The following is a 17,689-nucleotide window of genomic DNA, read 5'->3' as shown; positions in this document are numbered from 1 at the left end:
GGCTGGGCACTGTGGCTCACGCCTTTAATCACAGCACTATGGGAGGCCGAGACAGGCACATCATCTGAGGTCAGGAGTTTGAGACCAGCCTGACCAACATGGTGAAAACCCGTCCCTACTAAAAATACAAAAATTAGCCAGGTGTGGTGGTGGGCACCTGTAATTCCAGCTACCTGGGAGGCCAAGGGAGGAGAACTGGTTGAACCCAGGAGGCAGAAGTTGCAGTGAGCTGAGATTGTGCCATCGCACTCCAGTCTGGGTGACAGAGTGAGACTTCGTCTCAAAAAAAAAAAAAAAAAAGAAAGAAAAAGAAAAAAAAAAAAGAAAAAAGATATACCAAGCAAACAATATGCAAGCTAGAGTGGCTACATTAATATCAGGCAAAATAGAGTTTAAGGCCACATGCAGTGGCTCATGCCTGTAATTCCAACACTTTGGGAGGCCAAGGCAGGTAGATTGCTTGAGCTCTGGAGTTTGAGACCAGCCTGGGCAATATGGCAAAACCCTGTCTCTATCTTTTTTTTTTTTTTTTTTTAAAGAGTTTAAGACAAAAAAGGGGCACATTTTATAATGATAAAAAAGTTTATTCATCAGGAAGATATTACAATTATAAACAAATGCACAACAGAGCCCCAAAATACATGAAGAAAATACTGACAGAATTAAAGGGAGAAATAGACAATACAACAGAAAAAGTCTGAAATTTCAATACTACACTCTCAATAATCGATAGAACAATTAGACAGAAAATTGGCAAAGATATAGAAGGCCTGAACGGCACTATCAACTTGGCCCAACTGATATTTACAGAACATTCTACTCAATAACAGCAAAATACATGTTCTTTACAAGTGTACAAGGAACATTCATCCAGGAAAGACTTAATGTTAGGCCAGGGATCAATAAACTATGATGGCCCATGGGCCAGTCTTGCCTGTGGCCTGTTTTTGTATGGTATGTGAACTAAGAATGGTTTCTAAAGGGTTGTTTAAAACAACCAAAACAACAACAAAAACCAAGAGTATGCAACAGAGACTGTGTGTAGCTTGCAAAGCATAAAATACAACCTATCCTTAAAACAAAAGAAAGTTTGCTGACCTCTAAGCTTGAACAGAAAACAAAACTTAATAAATGAAAAAGGGCTGGGCATGATGGCTCACACCTGTGATCTTAGCACTTTGGGAGGCCAAGATGGGGGCATTGCTTGAGCCCAGGAGTTCCAGACCAGCCTGGGCAACATGGCAAAACCCCGTTTCTACAAAAAAAGTAAAAATTAGCTGGGTGTGGTGGTGTGCACCTGTAGGCCCAACGACTTGGGAGGCTGACGCAGGACGACCACTTGAGGCCAGGAGGTTGAGGCTGCAGTGAGCCATGATTGTGGCACTGCACTCCAGTGTGGGCGACAGAGCAAGACTCTCTCAAAAGATAGCTAGGTAGGTAGATAAATAGACAAATAGAATAAATGAAAAAGGTTCACTGGAAGGTCATGTAAAAATTAAATATAAAATCACATAAATAAATGAAAAAGGACCGAAGTCATACAAAATATGTTCTTTTTTTTTTTTTTTTTTTTTTTTTTTTTTTTTGAGACGGAGTCTTGCTCTGTCACCTAGGCTGGAGTGCAGTGGCACAATCTTGGTTCACTGCAAACTCTGTCTCCCGGGTTCACGCCATTCTCCTGCCTCAGCCTCCCGAGTAGCTGGGACTACAGGCACCCATCACCACGCCCGGCTAATTTTTTGTATTTTTAGTAGAGATGGGGTTTCACCATGTTAGCCAGGATGGTCTCGATCTCCTGACCTCATGATCCGCCTGCCTCAGCCTCCAAAGTGCTGGAATTACAGACGTGAGCCACCGCTCCCGGCTTTTTTTTTTTTTTTTTTTTTTTTGAGACGGAGTTTCGCACTTGTTGCCCAGGCTGGAGTGCAATGGTGCCATCTCGGCTCACTGCAACCTCCACCTCCCAGGTTCAAGCGATTCTCCTGCCTCAGCCTCTCAAGTAGCTGGGATTACAGGCACGTGCCACCACGCCCAGCTAATTTTGTATTTTTAGTAGAGATGGGGTTTCTCCATGTTGATCAGGCTGGTCTCGAACTCCTGACCTCAGATGATCTGCCAGCCTCTGCCTCCCAAAGTGTTGGGATTACAGGCGTGAGCCACTGCGCCTGGCCCTAAAATATGTTCTTTAACAACAGTGGAATTAAATTCAAACTTTACAAAAGGAAACATGGGAATCCACATTATTTAGAAATTGAACAACAAGCTTTTAAATAATCCATGGATCAAAGAAGAAATCACAAGGAAAATTAAAACACATTTTGAACTGAATGAAAATGAAAGCACAATTTCTAAAAGCTTACGTGATGCAGCTACATCAATGCTTATATTTAGGTATTATATATTTATATATTTATATATTATATATTTATATATAAATGTGTATTATGTGTAAATATTTAGGTATTTAAATGTCTGTATTAGAAAAGAAAGGCCAGGCATGGTGGCTCACACCTGTAATCTCAGCACTTTGGGAGGTCAAAGTGGTCCAATCATTTGAGGCCAGGAGTTCAAGACAAGCCTGGCCAAAAAAGCGAAGCCCTGTCTCTACCAAAAATACAAAAATGAGCTGGGTGTAGTGGCCCATGCCTATAGTCCCAGCTGCTCAGGAGGCTGAGGCCTGAGAATCACTTGAGCCTGGGAGGTGGAGGTTCCACCACTGCACTCCAGCCTGGGTGACAGAGCAAGACTCTGTCTAAAAGAAGAAAAGAGAAGAAAAAAAGACATCAAATCAATATAACCTAAGATTCAATCTTAACTAGATAAGGAAGGGCAAATTAAACCCAAAGTAATAAGAAGCAATAATAATAACAGAGTAAAATCAATGACAAAGAAAACAAAAATAGACAAGTTCACATAAACACAAAGTTGGTTCTTTGAAATGATCGATGGATTGACAAACCTTTAGTTAGAATGACTGAAAAAAAAGAGAGAAAACATTTACCAAAATCAGGCAGGAAAGAAGGGATATTCCTACCAACTTTACAGAAATTAGAAGAATTAAAAGGGAATATGCCATGAACTTTATGCCAACAAATGAGACAACTTAGATGAAATAGACAGCTTCTAGAAAGAAACAATTACCAAAATGACTCAAAAAGTAAATGACTATGTGAACTGACTATAACAAAGACATTTAATTACCAACTAAAAATCTTCCCACAAAGACAAGTCTACAACCAGATGGCTTTACTGGTAAATTCCATGAAACACCTGAAGAAGACATAATGACGATCCGTCACAAACTATTCTAGAAAATAGAGGCAACAGGCCAGGCACAGTGGCTCACACCTGTAATCCCAGCACTTTGGGAGGCCGAGGCAGGCGGATCACCTGAGGTCAGGAGTTTTGAGACCAGCCTGGCCAACATGGTGAAACCCCATCTCTACTAAAAATATAAAGATTAGCCATGCGTGGTGGCGCAGGCCTGCAGTCCCAGCTACTTGGGAGGCTGAGGCAGGAGAATCGCTTGAACCTGGGAGGCAGAGGTTGCAGTGAGCCAAGATGGTACCACTGCACTCCTGCCTGGGCAACAGAGTGAGACTCCATCTCCATTAAAAAAAAAAAAAAAGAAAAGAGAGGAAACACTTTCCAACTCATTCTATGAGGCCAGAGTTACCCTGACACTAAGGATCTAAGACAAAAACTACAAATTAATATCCCTCATGAATGTAGATACAAATGTCCTCGACAAATATTAGCAAACCAAATCTGGCAATATATAAAATGATTTACATACCAGAACTAAATGGGATTTATACCAGAAATGCAGTTGGTTTAACATCCAAAAAAAATCAATTAATGTAATATACCATGTTAACAAAATAAATGAGAAAAATTCAATACATGCAGAACAAAGCGTTTGACAAAATCCAACATCAATTCATGATAAAAACGCTCAACAATCAACAATCTAGAAATAGAAGGGAACTGCCTCAATTTCATAATTAACACATATGAAAACTATAGCTAACATCATCCACAATGGTGAAAGACCAAATGCTTTCCCTCTGAAACTGGGAGCAAGGCATAGATGTCTGCTTTCACCATTTCCAGGCACCATTATATTGGAGTTCTCAGCTAAGCAATCGGGTAAGAAAGAAAATGCATCTGACTGCAAAGGAAGAAGTAAAAATGTCTTTATTTACAGACGTGATCCTGTATGTGGAAAATTCTAACCAAAAAACCACTACAACTAATAAACAAGTTCAGCAAGGGTGCAGGATAGAAGATCAATATATAAAACCTAACTGTATTTCTACATACTAAAAAAATCAATGATCCAAAAACAAAATTAAGAAAATAATCCCATTTCCAACAGCATCAAAAATATTTACAAATAAAGTTAACAAAAGTAGTGCAAAACTTGTATACTGAAAACAACATTGTTGAGAAAAGTTTTAAAAGATCTAACTAAATGGAGATAATTCTTTTTTTTTCTTTTTGAGACAGGGTCTCACTCACCCAGGCTGCAGTGCAGTGTATGATCTTGGCTCACTGCAGCCTCAACCTCCTGGGCTCAAGTGATCCTCCCACCTTAGCCTCCTGAGTAGCTGGACCCACAGGTGCTTGCCACCATGCCTGGCTAATTTTTGTATTTTTGCAGAGATGGGGTTTCACCACATTGCCTAGGCTGCTCTCGAACTCCTGGGCTCAAGCGATCCACCTGCTGTGGCCTCCCAAAGTGCTGGGATTACAGGTGCAAGCCACCAAGCCTGGCCCAAGACATTTCATATTAATGGATTAGAGCAGTGGTCCCCAACCTTTTTGGTACCAGAAGTGCCAAAAATCTCTAGCACCAGGGATTTTGTGGGAGGCAGGCAATTTTTCCCTGGGGATGAGGGGAACAGACATGGGATGGTTTCCAGATGAAACTGTTCTACCTCAGATCAGTCATCAGGCGTTAGTTAGATTCGACCTATATCCTTCACATGTGCAGTTCACAATAGGGTTTGTGCTCCTATGAGAATCTAATGCCGCCACTGATCTGACAGGAGGTAGAGCTCAGGCAGTAATGCTTGTTCACCCATCATTTACCTCCTGCTGTGTGGCCCAGTCCTAATAGGCTCTGGACCAGTACCAGTCCGTAGCTGGGGGTTTTGAGACCCCTGGATTACAGGATTCTGAATTGTTAAGATGGGAATTTTCTTCAAATTAATGACAGATTTAATATAATCCCTCAATCCCTATCAAGACCCAAGAGACTTTTTTTTTTTTTTGTAGAAATTGGTGAGCTTATGCTAAAATTTTTATGCAAATACAAGGGACATTATAAACAAAATAATTTTGAAAAAGAACAAAATTGGAGGACTTTCATTTCTGATTTCAAGACTCATATATGATTGAGGTGCTGCTTTGCCAGAGCCTCTGTGCCTAAAGGAAGGAGAAAGGGAGGCCACAAAGGCTAAGCAAGGCAGTACATATTCCCCAAGCAGATCAATGCACAGCTCCAAGTTGAAAAGCAGAAGGCCAGAGAAGACACAAGAGAGTGGAGAATGGAGGCTGCAGGTGACCCCAAAAAAGAAGAAATCTCTAGCATCAGGCAAGAGATTGCCTGAGAATGAAGATGACTGACTGCCAACAAAAGTACAAAGGCATAGAACAGCTCATTGACACGAAGAACCCCAATTGGATGCCACAGATAACCAGAAAGGTCACACAACTGAATCTGGGCAGGCCAAAGGAGATTTCAAGAAAAGAAGACATTGAGAAGAGAGAGCAAAAGAGCATTACACGAAATTGCATTTAGCTGGGAAGACAGAGCAGGTGATTATCTGGAAATAGCAAGAGAAAGCCAAGAGGAAGAAAGAGAGGAGAGCAAAAGATGATTCATGTTTGTCAGGAAAGTGAATGCAGTCACTCTCCCTGAAGAAGCAAGCATGGACTATATAGAAGGAGATACCAGGAACTGGGCCATGCTGCCAAAACCTCTGCTGTGCCTTGCCCACTCTGTGCTGTCGCCACTGCAGCAGCCCTTTACAGATAGAGGAGACCCCACAGCTTGCTGCCTGTGGGGGTTGGGGAAGGGCACCTGCTATAACTTTGTGTGTGCCAGGCCAGGTGCAGTTGCTCACACCTGTAATCCCTTGCTTTGGGAGGCCGAGGCAGGAGGACAGCTGGAGCCCTGGAGTTCAAGACTAGCCTGGGCAACATAGTGAGACCCCCATCTCTACAGAAAATGCTTTAAAAATTAGCCAGGTATGGTAGCATGTGCCTGTAGTTCCAGCTACTCGGGAGGCTGAGGCAGGAGTTTTGCTTAAGCCCGGAGTTCAACGCGCAGTGAGCTATCACTCCACTGCACTCCAGCCTGGGTGACAGAGCAACACCCTGTCTCAAACACTACCCCTACCTCACCAAAAAAACAAAAGAAAGACCCCGGAAAGATGCAGATAGCATTTCATATGTAACCGTTTGAATGTTTTCTTAAAAACTGTTTTTAAGAGTTCAGGATCCTGGTGGGGGGCCTGGGAAGAGTGCCTTAGAAAGTAGGGTTTGTCAGGTAGATTACACAGTAGGGGGTGGTTGTGCCAGGGGTTGAGCACTGATGAGTTTGCAACATGTAGCCCCTATGTGTGTTGCTTGGGTGCTCACTCAGAAAGGGGCTGCCCTTTGGGACCCTGTACTCCTGTGTCCTTGAGGGTCATGGCCCAAGCCCAGCCAGTCCACTCTGAAGCCTCCATCTCTACCTTTCTTTGTCCCATTCCCACCTGCCTGGCCAGGGCAAGGACCCATTTTTAACCCTACACCATCGAGCATTTCAAGAAACTTCTGTTTACCTTGCAGCACACAGGCAAAATATGTTCCACAAATTCAACTCGTATATTTGACAGGTTAAACTTGACATTATCATTTTAAAAATAAATAAAAAAATAAAAAATATAAAGCTATATCAACCTAATCATGACGGTTTAGTAGTGGCATAAGGGTAGAAGTATAGATCATCAGAGAGTCCGGTAATAAACCTTCACATTTATGGTCAACTGATATTCAAGAAAAGTACCAAGCAAATTCAATGAGGAAAGACACTCCGTTCAACAAATGGTGCCAGGACAGCTAGCTATCCACATGTAAGAAGATGAACGAGATACTTACCTCACATCATACACAACAATTTATTCAAAATGGACCAAGGACCTCAATGGACGTTGGGTGTAGGGATGGAAACTGACTACAAATGGACATGAAGGATCTTTTCAGTGATGGAAATGTTCTAAAACAGGCAGATTTACTAAAAACCACTGAACTGTCCGCTTAAAATGGGTGAATTTTATGGTCTGGAAATTATACCTCAATAAAGTTGTTTTAATTAAAAACTCTACTAAAGACAAACGCTTAAGCAAGTATCTCTTGTAAAACATTTTTTTGTTTGTTTGTTTTTGAGACGGAGTCTCGCTCTGTCGCCCAGGCTGGAGTGCAGTGGCGCAATCTCGGCTCACTCAAGCTCCACCTCTGGGTTTACGCCATTCTCCTGCCTCAGCCTCCCAAGTAGCTGGGACTACAGGCATCCACCATCACGCCTGGCTAATTTTTTTATTTTTAGTAGAGACGGGGTTTCACCGTGTTAGCCAAGACGGTCTCTATCTCCTGACCTCGTGATCTGCCCGCCTTGGCCTCCCAAAGTGCTGGGATTACAGGCATGAGCCATGGCACCAGGCCACATTTTTTGAAGTACTAATAGATGAGGTACAAGCTTATGCAATGTCAGTTTTTCCAAGTCTATTTCTTTCTAAATTGGTTTAGAAAAACAACTGCATTGCGGCCAGGGGTGGTGGCTCACGCCTGTAATCCCAGCACTTTGGGAGGCTGAGGCCGGAGGGTCACAAGGTTAGGAGTTCGAGACCAGCCTGGCCAATATGGTGAAACCCCGTCTCTACTAAAAATAGAAAAATTAGCCGGGCATGGTGGCAGGCACCTGTAGTCCCAGCCACTTATGAGGCCGAGGCTGGAGAATTGCTTGAACCCGGGAGGCGGAGGTTGCAGTGAACCAAGATCGCACCACTGCACTCCAGCCTGGGGGACAGAGGGAGACTCCATCTCAAAAAAAAAAAAAAAAAAAAAAAAAGAAAAATAACTGCATTGCTAATATTGATTTAAAGTAACATTTAGTGTATGTGTGTATGGCTGTGTGTGTATGTGTGTGTGAGTGTGTGTGTTTTTTTGAGACAGAGTCTCACTCTGTCACCAGGGTGGGGTGCAGTGGCAGGATCTCGGCTCACAGGTTCAAGTGATTCTCCTGCCTCAGCCTCCCGAGTAGCTGGGACTACAAGTGCATGCCACCACGCCTGGCTAATTCTTTGTATTTTTAGTAGAGACAGGGTTTCACCATGCTAGTCAGCATGGTCTCGATCTCTTGACCTCGTAATCTGCCTGCCTCGGCCTCCCAAAGTGTATGTGTATTTTTTAAGACAGGGTCTCGCTCTGTCCCCCTAGCTGGAGTGCAATGGCGCAATCACAGCTCACTGCAGCCTTGACCTTCTGGGCTCTAACGATCCTCCCATCTCAGTCCCCCAGGTAGCTGGCTGGGACCATAGGTGTGTGCCACCATATCCAGCTAATTAAAAAAATTTTTTTTATAGAGACGGGAATCTCCCTATGTTCCCCAGGCTGGTCTTGAACCCCTGAGCTCAAGCAACCCTCCAGCACAGCCTCCCAAACTTCTGGGATTACAGGCATGAGCCACTGTAACCAGCTGAGTGAAATTTTAAGTAACTTCTATACCCTCAGAAAAGTTTAGGAAATAAGTATCATAGGAAAATGAGTTACAGTTGAGAAAAACTACTCAGACCACATTTTTACCTGAAATTTTCACATAAGTCAAAAAACATGCAAAAATTTTCCAGTTTTAAATAAGGCATTATAGACTGATAATACTTTGTTTGCAGTTTAATATAAGGAACCAAGTCACCAATCTTTAAGCCCTTTGAAAGTGTCAGTCTGAAATGAACTTAAAATGACACCCAATAACGTGTGACATCCTTCAATTCCTTTGTTTCTATGCTACAAAGATAAGCAACATATTTAAAGATAAAATTTTCTTGAATTTAAATCTACAATGATATGCAGGATCAAAAACTGAGTTTTTTCCAAATGTAATACCTCATCTAGCAATCGTTTTTTAAAAGCTTCTCATATTAACGTACTATATTAGTGATAAAAAAATCATATTCTAAAGAAGGGAAATGAGATAACAGCACAATCACCTAAGTATAAACAATTCACATGATATTCTAAAAAGCTATATGGCACATCCCAGAACAATAAAGTACATTTAAAGGACAAATATAATTAGCTCTTCATGTACTACTGATAGATAATAATACTGATATGTATTCCAGCCCAGAATCGATTTCTATTGCCAAACGCAACTCCTTTCAGAAGTCCAGAGGAAAGAGATCATTGATTCTATTTATAAAGTTATACAACTGAGATGAATTCAAATGCTGTACATCTTGAGACAATGACATCTTCAAAAGGCAGATGATATATAAGGAATTGTCTGCCAGTATTTTACCTTAAAATTGAGTGCAAAAAAATGAAAATGGGTGGCAATGATACCACAAACACCCATCCATTGGAAGTAAGATATAACTTAGGCCATCTACAGGAAGTTTCAATTATTATTAGATCTGGCTATCTGTCAAGTAAGCAAAAGGCCATCTCAATATAAAGAATATTCTGGATTGCAAATGGAGATCCAGAGCCTGCAAAAGAACCACAAAGCTAAAAAAACACACACAATAATGGAGAAACAGGCAACTAAATGACAGAAGAGTAGAAAAATCTGCAGTTTCGTTTTCTAAGGACTGGGTATGGAAATCTAGGAGAAATAAATATCTTAATGAGAACAGCTGATAAGGCATTTTTAGTATTTTTAAATGCTGAGAAATGTCAATGCTGAAAATAAAGACCAATACCCAGTTGCCAAATTCAGAAGTCCTTTAGCATGTTTAGTCTTTTCTTTTTAGAGACTTCAGTTTCTAATGAATAACACCAATGAATAAAGGCTACCATTATTGATGACTCTTCACTGAGATTTAAGAAATAAAATTCTTTATCTGCTAATTGGTGCTAAGTATCAAGGACTTTATTGGTTGGAGTAGACAGAAGAAAGTGGTTAAGAGGCTTCAGAGAAACAACCCCCGCTGGCACATTACCCACTAGAGTAGACAAAGACTACTTATGTGAACTTCATATTAAAATCACCAAAAATGTCCCTTCATGTAGCAGCAAGTCTAAGCTTTGTAAGTTAATAGAAGCTAAACAATTTTCTGCTCAACTAAAAGAAGTGACATAGTCTGTATTACGTTTCTACAATTTTATAAGTCACTAAGCTAGTGAAGTTGTCACTTAAACAATTTATAACTTTTGTTATAAACGAAGTTTAGTAACTACTACTTTATCTCCTGAGCTTCCAATCCATTTAACAGTAGCAGGAAAGTCAGATGAAAAGATAATTCACCTCTATAAATGTGGAACTCCCTTTTAAAGACAACATGCTTTCCCTCCAGTTTATTATTCTACAGATCAATTCACTGTTCTGAGGCAACTTCAATTTTATTTACCTTGGATTACTAGTCTATATAAAGAAGGATGAAACAATCTGCTTACTAGCCTATTTATGTGGTTGCCAGTCTCACATCCAGTTTTCTTTTTTTTGGGGGGGGGGGGTGGGAGGTGGTGTCTTTAAACAAAATTCCCAAATCGCATTTTTTAACATGTTAATATTTTAGTGCATGTTAAATAGCATAGTTTGTAACAAAGATGTATCCAAATTCAAACTTGTAAGATTAATAAATTTTAATACCAATTTGCATGTAACTATCTGGTAAAGTAATTTTCATGAAAAGAAAAAGGTAACTTTCAGTTTCATCAGCAATTTTATGAACAACAAATTTGAAAGTTAGAAAATAACATAAATATTCCTTGGGCCACTTTGTTTTTTGGTGGATCACACTTTAACATATTATCATCTGAAACTCCATCTAATAATGCCTTCTCCTTTTAAAGAGTCAAGTCAAGTAAGTCGTCTTTCCTTCTCCTAAGCATTCTAGTCATAATACTACTTCTATGGCTAATCCATACTGAAAGACATTTCCAAAACAAATAGGCCTACATTTCACCTTATCTACTACTGTTGTGAAGGCATGCATTTTAGGAATACAAAACACACACTTTAGGAAATGTGTATTCTATTCAAGAAGTATTTACCTTGACTTTTTTTCTCAGTAAAGTTTAGAATATTCTGCCCCTACATGTAAATTAAAGCGCAGGCTGCCTCTAAATAATGCAACTGTTTGCCAAATAAAGTGAACAAATAAGTTATACCACAGTATTTATGCCTGACCAAGACTTCCCCATATATATTCAGCTCATTATCTTCAATTTGTTCCATTAAGCACTTCACAGTTAGGGATGTAATCCAATCCCCACAAAGGCTTATGATCTAAAATATAGACTTAAGCCATCTTGAGATGGCTTAAACACCCTAGGAAAATGTTGCTGTTTAAAATAGTTATTTCTGACAAAAATAAAATCAATCAGTAAGAAGACACTTTTAGAAAGGCTCTTTCAGTAACAAATCAAATTTTACATACCTGTAATGTCAAGAACTGTAGGAAATTCAGTGTAGTATCTATGAACTGTTTCAAGAAGTTGAGCACCATGGCCTTGACCTTGAAATGGAGTCAAAATCAGCATCTGACTACAGTAAAGAAATTATTTTAAAATTAAAATATCATAATATGACCAGTTTCAAACTCGCAGATCACTATAGTATTACAAACACTTTAAAGTTTGTGTGATCTTTTTTGTCTACCTTTGAGATACCCAAAAATTCTCAAGATACTCAAAATTAGTTTAATCTTCTACACTGTTTCAAAGGGAACAATGAAATAAATCAGTACATAGCCCATGAATAATACTGATTTTTTTTTTTAAACAAATCAACACTATTATAACAAGTATTGGAAACTTCAGCAGTTCCTTCTTCTGAAATAAAAGACAAGGCACGTGTTATACTGCCAATTACCTTACACGTGGCCGGGTTTTGTCTGGGTACACATAGTAATTATAGACTGTCATGTAGCCTACGGTCGCAAAGAGCGTAGCTCCATCCTTATTATACTTCTCAAATCTGCAGATAAAACAGAAAGCCAAGCAGGTCAATTACAGTCGCGCTCCCATGCAGTGTCCATTTTCTTTTCCATTCTCTGACTGAATTTTCAGTGTCAGCAAGCTACTCTGTGAGGGCCCAATGGGTACACCTGCTATGTTCTGAATGTACAATTCACTTAATTGGTGTGCAGCAACTTGGATAAATCAGACCTCTTTACATCACTTCAGTGCACTTGCCTATTATAAAGATGAATAGGTGGCAAGTAAAAGAAAACACAGGCAAAGCTCATTTTACTGTTTAAGCCTACATTCAGGGCCCTAACGGACAACAGCATTTAATTCAGCTCTATTCTCAAGGTCTCCCAAAGCATAATGAAGGAAAACTCAAGCCTCATAAACAATAGTTTTTCTTTCCTGGGAAAAATATCATTATACTGTCCCAATAATTGGGCTGCCACAATTAAAATCCTGGCTTTGTGGAGGTAATAAGGTCTACTGTTGCTTTAGAACTGTACTTACACTAGAAAGTAGTGCCATCTTTCATCATCCACGTCAATAAAGCTAGCAGTTTCAATAAACCACATCAAAAAGGTCTGAAGCCTTTCATGATATTCTCGAAAGCCTCTACATGTCATGTCAGCCTAGGGAAAAAGCCAGGAAAAGTCAGGTGAAACTCATCACAAAGGTAAGTGAAAGTCTGCAGAACACAAAATTATCCTGTGGGAAAATGTTTAGAAGTCTCAGATTAAGATGTGAACACAGATACAGACATACACACAAAATAGATCTTTGTTTACAATGCTGATTAAAACTTGTTTACTGCAGTTAGAATAAATCACTGACAACAAAACTACATACAGGTTTCAGGCAAATAGAACTTTACTCAATAAATATTTAGATTTATCTTTACCTTATATATCTGAAAGGTAAAGTTTTCTCCTCCTGTTGGACTGAGAACTGAGTAGGTATGAAGTAAGGTTCCGAATGGCTTGAAATCAACTTCCTTTTCCAGTAAAGAAAGGAAATCATTCGTGTTTGTGCAAAATCCAGGTGGAATGATTTGTCTAATTTTGCCCTCAACATCATCTGCCTAAAGAATAAAGGATATAAAAAATTAATAACAAATTCGACTTTAAGTTGAATATGGTTAATTTCTTTAAAATTGACAAAACCAACACAAATTACAAAACTTTGGTTGAAAACTAAAGAAGTAAACACACAGTGAATTGGAAAAGGATGAGCTTCCTGTGCACAAACTGCATCACAAAAAACTGAGATGAGCATAATATAAAAGTAAATAAGAGAAGGCAGGTAACCTGATACCAAGTACAATAATAAGGGCAATGCTATGGACGTTTCCATTATGTAGAAACTGCTGACTATACCCCTTCATGACAGTCTGAACTGGCCAAGGCAAAAGGTTGCTTATTATTTTATATGTGTCAAAGAAATCATATTATCCAAGACATGAAAAGATCACCAGCAGTAGTGAGATGAGACTAGAGTCTGACCAAATGAACAGCAATCTCACAACTAGATGGGTCACAATTCCCTCATATGCCAAACTCAAACTAAGATGATAGCTTAAAAATATACCTATTTAGGAAATAACATAAATTATATGAATGGATATATCATTCTTTCATCCTTAGAATGTGACACAATTCTTAACAGACCTGGATTTGTGACAGTAAAAAAGAGACAAGACTGGACAACAAAACTAAACTCAGAGATTAAAATTACCCTTGTTAAACAACCTCTATCAATGTTATCAGCTGAGCAGACTTCATAATCCTTTTCAAAATCCCAAAAGACCACTTGATTGAATACATTTACTACTTCTCTTTAACCATGAATATTTGATGAAGTCTTACAATAAAGTATTGCTGCTTCTCACCAGGCAATAAAACTTAATGAATTGGTCTCAACTTAACAAAACCTTATCCCTCAATACAGTCCCTAAAAGCCTGACATTACATTCAACAAAATGAGCTTGTATTCTATTCAAACTTTTTCCTGAACAATGAGGCCAGGTTTTTACTTAATGGAGTTTGCCGTGAGTTCAGCTGTAATGTTTGTATTGTATCTATTTCCACAAGCACTGACACAAGAACACTTTGTGTTAACTTACTAAGCAGCTCTTTCATACCGTTTACATGCATGATGGGTATTAGTTCTAAACCAAGACCCTTGCTACTTAGCATTCAAAACAGGGAAATTAAGATGCTTAGGACAAAATACACTACAAAAGGCTAATACAACATGCTACTAATTCCTATCCTTTCAACCATCTTTTAACTAAGTAGAAGCAATGCACCTGCAGATGAATAGCACTTTATTATGATTCAGTTACATTTCAGGATAGAGAACTAGTGATGACGTTTATCACAAACGAGTTTTATTTTCAATGCTCTGGTACCACCACCATTTATATATAATTTGTTTATAGGTATAAAAAAGACCTATTATTGAAAATATAGCTCTTCAGCATTTTGCCCAACAGTTTATTTCTAATATAGACATCAGTCCTTGCAACTCATTCACACTCTAGATCAAATAAACTGCATTTCATAGGACTGTTTTTGCTTATTTTTAAAGTACTATTTGATAAATATTTCTCCTTGAAATTGCTAACGTGAAGAGGCCATCGTAAGCATATTTTATAGAATCAGTACAATTTCAACAACTATCAAGGAAACTGTCATAATGAGGGATATCTGTAATAGGTGTGTTGTGTAGCAATTAAAATCCAAAGTAGTGATGAGTAAAACAGTATAGTATGTTAGTTAAGGTTTTTAAAAAGTCAAGAAAAACTACTTTTAAAAAGAGATTTATAATCTGTCAGTTTAAAAATCACTTTAAGACTTTCATAGCATGTATAATTTTAACTTTTAAAAACTTTCCTTATGTCCTGTCTTCTCAAGAAGGCATTGCAAATCACTTTACATATCTTGTATCAAATCTACTTCAAAGACTTCTCAGAAACTCTAAGTTTCAAGTAGCACTTTTGGTGGCGGGCAGAGCAACCCGAAGGTTTGAGCCCAACAAAGATGAAAAAGGGCTTTCAGCCTTCAAAGGATGCCTATTCTTGTAATAAATATCTTCAAATAAAATATTTTGCTTTGTGTAAGTTTACACATTAAGAATTTTTAGAGGGGAAAAGGACAATTTTAAAGCAAGGAATCTTTATATAATTATATAAATATATATTTATAAATAGTTATGTATATAAATATATATTTATAAATAGTTATGTATATAAATATATATTTATAAATAGTTATGTATATAAATATGTATCTGATATACTTACATAAAATATACAACTTAAAACCAAATAGTTCTTCAACCTAGAATTTAGAACTTCGCTTCACTAAAGGGAAAATGTCTGCATTTCTCTATTAAATGGATTCTGCTTTAAGAAAAAAAAAATCCTGACTACCATGTCTTAGAGATCTGTACTCTTTTCCCAAATATATAATTTAGTTCAATTTAAAATATTTGTTTTTCGGATTGGATTACTGATCAGATAATAAAATCAGCACAAGAGCAAAACCTCATTTAATCATTGTTAATTGAATAGAGTTAAAAATGAACAGAAACTTTTTAATTCCAATGTCTGTGGCTAAAAGTTTAGAATCTATTTCTGAAGATCACTGAAAAATTCCCTGTCTTCCAGAGCATTATTCTAAACTTCAACTAAAATTATATAGAAATATAGAAAGGGTAAGAAATTCAGCTGACTAGACAGACCAGGGAACTAGAATTTCAAAAAAATTTTTAAAAAAGAAACCAGGCTGGGCATGGTGGCTCACGCCTATAATTCCAGCACTTTGGGAGGCCAAAACATGCACATCACCTGAAGTCAGGAGTTTGAGACCAGCCTGGCCAACATGGTGAAACCCTGTCTCAAATAAAAATACGAAAGTAGCTGGGCGTGGTAGCGTGCACTTGTTAATTCCAGCTACTTGGGAGGCTAAGGCAGGAGAATCGCTTGAACTTGGGAGGCAGAGGATGCAGTGAGCCAAGACTGCGCCACTGCACTCCAGCCTGGGTGACAGGGTGAGACTCCATCTCAAAAAAAGAAACCAGAACACAACCTGATATATTTAATTAACAAAGACATCTCTTAAAAATGGTTTCCTAACACTTGGCAATTTCTTTTTAAAAAGGAAAGTGCAAAAGTATTCTAGTGAGATATTCTGGTAGGTGGGTCATGATGAAATATTTTTAGATTGTATACTCTTTAACTATGGTCATTTCAAGTTCCAGTGTTCTGTACTTTATTACACATGAACATGTTCATATGGAGCAATTTTTGCATTTCCTCATTATTGAATAAAGCGATATGCCTGATAATTAGTAATCTATTTTTTTAATGTTTATATTTGTATTTCTACACATTTGAAAACCCAATAACCTCTCTAATGTCTTATCTTTAAGCAGCACCATTTGTCTAAATTTGTCTAGTTATTTTTGAGATTGCAATTAAAGGCATGTTAAGTAGGTGGTAACATGTTGTTCTTTACTTGGCTAAAGTGGTACATAGACTTAACTATACTAAGACTACCTAAAATATGCTAAAAAAAAAAAAAAAAACAAGCAAAAGAAATTCTGTATCTACTTAATGTTCTCAATCTCATGTTCTCTGATAATACTTAAGCTTTAACTACAGAATGTATTGTTGAGAAATTAAAAGTGTGAACTTTTTCACTAATGGAAAAACAAAGGTCATATTATGTTATTTACACTGCATTAGTATTTTGCTACTTGAACTAAACAAGATAAGCTTGTCAATATGTACTTTTAAAGCTCTTTATGATATTTCATAAAAAGTATTACTTATCAAGAACACCATCACAATTTGAAATTTTACTAGTCTACCAACGATTTTTTCGAAATTTCTGGATGTGGGGTTTTCCTAGAAAGAGGCTAAACACTCCATAAAATTTTTTAAATCTGCTCTCATCTACTCTCAAATTCAATCCAATTAGTGGGACACTAGGATAAAATAACTGAAATTCACAGTTAATACAAACTTTATCCATCTATTTCAACTTCCTGTACCAAACCTTTCCCAGAAATGCTAGCAATTAGCAAGACAACAATCTTAGTTACGCACTACTTCACTAAAAGGCAATGAAATTACCCCCAAGAAAAGGCAGGAGGTTTTTAAGACAAGAGTCTTGCTGTCACCTAGGCTGCAATGCAGTAGTGTAACCATAGCTTACTGCAGCCTTGACCTCCTGGGCTCAAGAGATCCTTCTGTCTCAGCCTTCCAAGTAGCTGGGACTACAGGAGCATGCCATCATGCCTAGCTTTTGTTTTTGTTTTTGTTTTTTGAGACGGAGTCTTGCTCTGTCACCCAAGCTGGAGTACAGTGGTGCAAACTTGGCTCCCTGCAACCTCCACCTCCTGAGTTCAAGTGATTCTCCTGCCTCGCCCTCCTGAGTAGCTAGGACCACAAGCATGCACCACAACACCTGGCTAATTTTTGCACTTTTGGTAGAGATGAGGT

At 38.3% G+C, this 17,689-nt stretch overlaps 1 protein-coding gene across 1 annotated transcript in view; it reads right to left on the bottom strand.

Moving 5' to 3' along the window:
* The window catches only part of HAT1 (histone acetyltransferase 1), a 69,544-nt gene that overhangs the window by 13,022 nt on the left and 38,833 nt on the right, over positions 1–17,689 (bottom strand). Inside the window, exons 5-8 of the mRNA XM_003253707.3 lie at positions 13,082–13,261; positions 12,691–12,812; positions 12,086–12,190; positions 11,652–11,758 (exon numbers count right to left, since the gene is read on the bottom strand). Coding sequence (XP_003253755.2) covers positions 11,652–11,758; positions 12,086–12,190; positions 12,691–12,812; positions 13,082–13,261 — 514 coding nt within the window. The remainder of the gene's footprint in view (positions 1–11,651; positions 11,759–12,085; positions 12,191–12,690; positions 12,813–13,081; positions 13,262–17,689) is intronic.

The sequence above is a fragment of the Nomascus leucogenys genome, chromosome 22a (assembly GCF_006542625.1).
Source record: "Nomascus leucogenys isolate Asia chromosome 22a, Asia_NLE_v1, whole genome shotgun sequence".
NCBI lineage: Eukaryota > Metazoa > Chordata > Mammalia > Primates > Hylobatidae > Nomascus > Nomascus leucogenys.
This window is presented reverse-complemented; position numbering and strand designations above follow the sequence as displayed.